Source organism: Carya illinoinensis, chromosome 15, assembly GCF_018687715.1.
Source record: "Carya illinoinensis cultivar Pawnee chromosome 15, C.illinoinensisPawnee_v1, whole genome shotgun sequence".
Lineage (NCBI taxonomy): Eukaryota > Viridiplantae > Streptophyta > Magnoliopsida > Fagales > Juglandaceae > Carya > Carya illinoinensis.
Genome location: NC_056766.1, coordinates 19,664,097 through 19,668,102, shown reverse-complemented (window position 1 = coordinate 19,668,102; position 4,006 = coordinate 19,664,097). Strand labels below are relative to the sequence as shown.

The window sequence follows — 4,006 nt, the reverse complement described above, 5'->3', positions numbered from 1 at the left end:
GTTAATAATCGATGACTGTGTGTACACTGGAATTAATAAGTACATATCGTGGAGATAAAATTATAAAAGGAGGGGCTTTTATGGAAACATTGCACAGCTCTCTTACAGACTATGTTGACAGATTTGATGTTTCTAATCAGTGAACTTTTGGCAAAAAGTGCTGAATGGATTGTAAGTTGTATCTAGGTCGTTACCCCTATTGTGCTAGCATCTTATGACACTGTAACCACAAAAGTTACGAGAAAACCGAAAAATACCAACTTTCGTTGGAGATCGAGGGTGTGAGAGATAACCAAATTCCATCTTCTTCTGGTCAAAGTCGATGCACAAAGGACTCATAAAATGTAAATAGAAACGAGAATTGACAGTGGAATAAACAAAAGAAAAAGAAAAAGGATTTAGGAGAGAGATAAAAAATAAAAATAAATAAAAATTAAAAATTAAAAAAATAAAAATAAAAATAAAATATAAAAAAGAAGAAGAAGAAGAAAAAGAAAAAGAGAAAAGCTCGTCGCCATGCAAAACGAACTCCAGAATGTAAAAGAGTTTTAGAAACTTTCAGTTCATATCTAACTTCTTGTCCCACCAAGGTCTAGTTCCCACCTTAATTTTATCAACTGTTGGGTTGTACACACCAATACCAAACCCCCTTCAATCCCCATACAGCTCCAAGCCAAACTAGCTGAGCATGTACATGAGCTCAAAAGCTGTCTGTCCCTGAAGAAAATCCAAAACTCTCTCTATCTTTCTCTACTATCTTGCACGAACCCATCTGTCATCTTGTTAGGTCTCTCTCTCTCTCTCTCTCTCTCTCTCTCTCTCTCATCTTTGTGGGTGGCGTGCCAATATAGATTAACAGTACCTAAAACTATGACTTCAGAAATCTCGCCTTAGAACCCATCTTGAAACCGAGTGAGCGAAGGTGAAGGATCCGGACGTTGTTGCTGTGTTCCTGCAAAGCTCCGGCTCCAATCCAATCCCTCCTCGGGATTATGCGATGACCCTTCTCTACCAGCGCCTCCCCCTCCTCCCAGTACTCCTGATCCTAGCATGTCAGAGACCCGGCTGCTGCTGCCAGGCGCAAACCCTTGTCCGACCGGTGCACCAATGCAAGTGTAGCTAGAGTCTGGTGAATAGCTTAGGTTTGGGTGGCATTGTTGGTTGGTGCTGAGAACATGGCCAACACAGTAATCGTTCATTGGATGTTGAGGATAAGGTGTAGAAAAGGAGATTGGGCGAGTGGAAGAGGTGTATAAATATGGTTGAGGTGGTTGTGGTGCCTGAGGTATTGGTGGTGGTAAATGGGTTGAAGGAGATCCAGGGAAGAATCTGGGAAATCTGAGAGGCAATGTTGGGTCTCCAACGTTGCCTGCTGGATGATAGCCTCCTGGGATGATTGGTTGGCAGCAGCTATGATCAGAATATCAAGTGGGCAATCCTTAATTAGTTTACTTGAACATTAAGTATTGGATGAGAATCGATTAGCATCATATTTGTTGCAAGAACAAGAAGAAAATATATGATCATCCATTGAATAAAGCGGAAATGTCAAGTGGATTTTCTGCTGCAATACCCTAAAGAAATAACCAAAAAGAACTAAATCTATCTGCCTATTTCATCAAAATCAATTGGGTAACCTTCGTAGGTCAAAATAGCATAGAAGTGACTTGATTTGGGGCTGAAAAATTCTCATTAGAAGAAGAGAAGGTACAGAGAGAAGAGGAAGAGAAAAGGAGGCAAATGAATTATAAAATAATAGAAATACATACCCTAGATGGGAAGGCCCTTGGGAGACTAGGTTATCGGTACTGAAGACTAGCTGACGGGCCCGGTTCAGTGTTTCTGTCTCCCTCTCTGACCAATTAACACACAAATCAAATCAAATCAAATGCAACACCCTCAGACCAACAACTTCAGAAAACAGCTTTGTTTTCCTAAAGATTGACATGACCACGCTTCATGGCCAAATCATTAACAAGCAGTAACCCGGAAAATGCCAACTTGGCAACATAGTGAGTGATGAAAGGGCAAGGAATCTTAGAAAGGACTTGCCTTGACGGTGGCGGTTCATGTGTCCCCCGAGAGCCTGAGATTTGCAGAACTTGAGGGAACAAAACCTACACTCATAGACCTTCCCACACTCGTCTTTTCCATCCTTTCCGCCGCTTTTCTTTTTCCTATAGCCTGCAGTCAAAAACAACCCATTAATGCAACTTCGATGAGACCCATCTTCGTCAGAAAACCCTAATTACCGAATTACCCAAATCATGAATGATACCAAGAGATGAATTTTGAATCAGCGTTCTCTAGTTCGTGTTTCACCTTTTCCTGTTTCGATGCTTTGCATATTGAAATGGAGATGGAAACGCAGAGGAGAGTTACACATTTGAGCTTTGAAAAGTATTGGAAAAAGAATCTTTTCCCTTCAAAACTTGGAGAGACCATTTGCGTTTTTCTTTTACAACAAAAAAATTTCTAAATTTTATGTCTTAACATACAAAGAAAAATGGGTACTGTTTTTGCACGTAGTATGAATATTAGAATGTAGTCGTACCAGAGGAGGAGCTGTCCTCGAAGACTTGTTTACCATGATCTCTAAAATCATCAGGCAAGTTGTTGAGGTCCAAGTGGTTCCCCTCAGGTCTCCTGCAAAAGCAACAAAGAGCAAAAGTCACAAAAGGGAGAATTAAAGGAGAGACAGAGAGATAGAACATGCGATAGTAGACGAGAAGATGTTAGAAGCAGGTGTGAAGAGGTTGTGGGGAAGACCTACATGGTACCGACAGAGAGACAGAAAAAAATATGAGCCAAACAATAATCTTTCAGATAGGAAGATAGCTAAAGCTTTCAGAAAATTAAAAGACTTTCAGTTTGAGACTGCAATGTAGAGGCTAGTTGAGTGATGGTGGTGGAAAAAGAGCTTTGAAAGTTCTCTATCAGTTCCTCTGCCAGCCTCCACTGGACTCTCTCTCTCTCTCTCTCTCTCTTGAGAAAATTGAAACAACAAAGAGACAGTGGGTCTCGTGACTTTAAAAGAGGGGAAGTGTGGGGGAGGTGGAGAGGACTTTTGGTATTTGGTGGTGTCATTTAGTTTGGTTGAGAGGAGAGGGAATGAGAGGGACGTTGCCTAGCTTAGTTTTGCCTTTTCTCAAGAGGGCTAAGGTCTATTGCTCTAGAACTAGCAGTATCATATCCAATGATATCTTACAACATCTCTATATATATACATATAAGTTTTAGCAAAAGAAATGGACCACAGTAAAAAATATTCATTTCACTTTTCCACATCTTCTGCATTAAAGCAAATCCCCAGCAATCACATTTATTATATGCGTTGAGAGCCTATCAAGAAAAGCCGAGACAATCGTTGCCTTGCTGCAGATATGCTTGCTGCTGCTGCTGCTGCTGCTGCTGCTACAGTTATCATATATCCTTGGTCGAAGGGTATACTGCTTAGTTGAAGATTTATGGACCACATGCATGAAACTTAAGGCCTTCCCAGGTACCATCCATGATAATTACCTGACCAGATTGCCATCGATCATGGAACTGTTACTATCATATTCTAATTATTAGGAGTTTTGTGATCAAAGCTGGGATATTGATTGGCTTAACTCAACCCCACAAAATTTCTTTAGTTCTAGTCATTAATGGAAGCTCCTGGTCGATTGAACACAGACATGATAGTCGTTTTCAATTAATGTTTGCACACGTGACTCTAACTTCTCTAAATTCTTTAAATTTTCAATTTTGAGAAATTTTCTCCCCTTAATTTTAAAAAGCTCACAGTCAAGTCTAATCTATTCGTACATCTTCTGTTAAGTTTTTAATGGCCTAATGTGCCATGCACGTGATGAATTGCGTCTCGCGTCTCGTTTAGTTATACATATGAAATAAAAATTAAAAAAAATATTATTATAATATTATTTTTTTTTAAGATTTAAAAATTTTAAATTATTATTATATTTTATATAAAAATTTAAAAATTTTATAATAATTAAATAAA

The 4,006-nt window shown here is 39.1% G+C and overlaps 1 protein-coding gene across 2 annotated transcripts; it reads right to left on the bottom strand.

Moving 5' to 3' along the window:
• Window positions 1-526: 526 nt before the first annotated feature.
• Window positions 527-3,154, bottom strand: LOC122297190 (zinc finger protein JAGGED-like). 2 transcript variants are annotated; one of them, XM_043107164.1, is made up of 5 exons: window positions 2,774-3,151; window positions 2,555-2,646; window positions 2,053-2,184; window positions 1,770-1,854; window positions 527-1,410 (listed from the first exon to the last, which is right to left on the bottom strand). In XM_043107164.1, coding segments are annotated over exons 1-5 (831 nt in total). In that variant the 5' UTR covers window positions 2,776-3,151; the 3' UTR covers window positions 527-890. The 2 variants fall into 2 exon arrangements, with proteins under 2 accessions (XP_042963098.1, XP_042963099.1); XM_043107165.1 differs by having other exon boundaries at window positions 2,555-3,154.
• Between the last annotated feature and the right edge of the window lie 852 nt (window positions 3,155-4,006).

Bases quoted from the DNA above. Each gene is read 5' to 3' on its own strand.
- LOC122297190 (XM_043107165.1), bottom strand. From the start codon at position 2,714: ATGTTCTATCTCTCTGTCTCTCCTTTAATTCTCCCTTTTGTGACTTTT. The intron at 2,185-2,554 runs GTACGACTACAT...TTTTGACTGCAG, and splicing joins CGAGGACAGCTCCTCCTCTG to GCTATAGGAAAAAGAAAAGC. The intron at 1,411-1,769 runs GTATGTATTTCT...TTCTGATCATAG, and splicing joins CAAGGGCCTTCCCATCTAGG to CTGCTGCCAACCAATCATCC.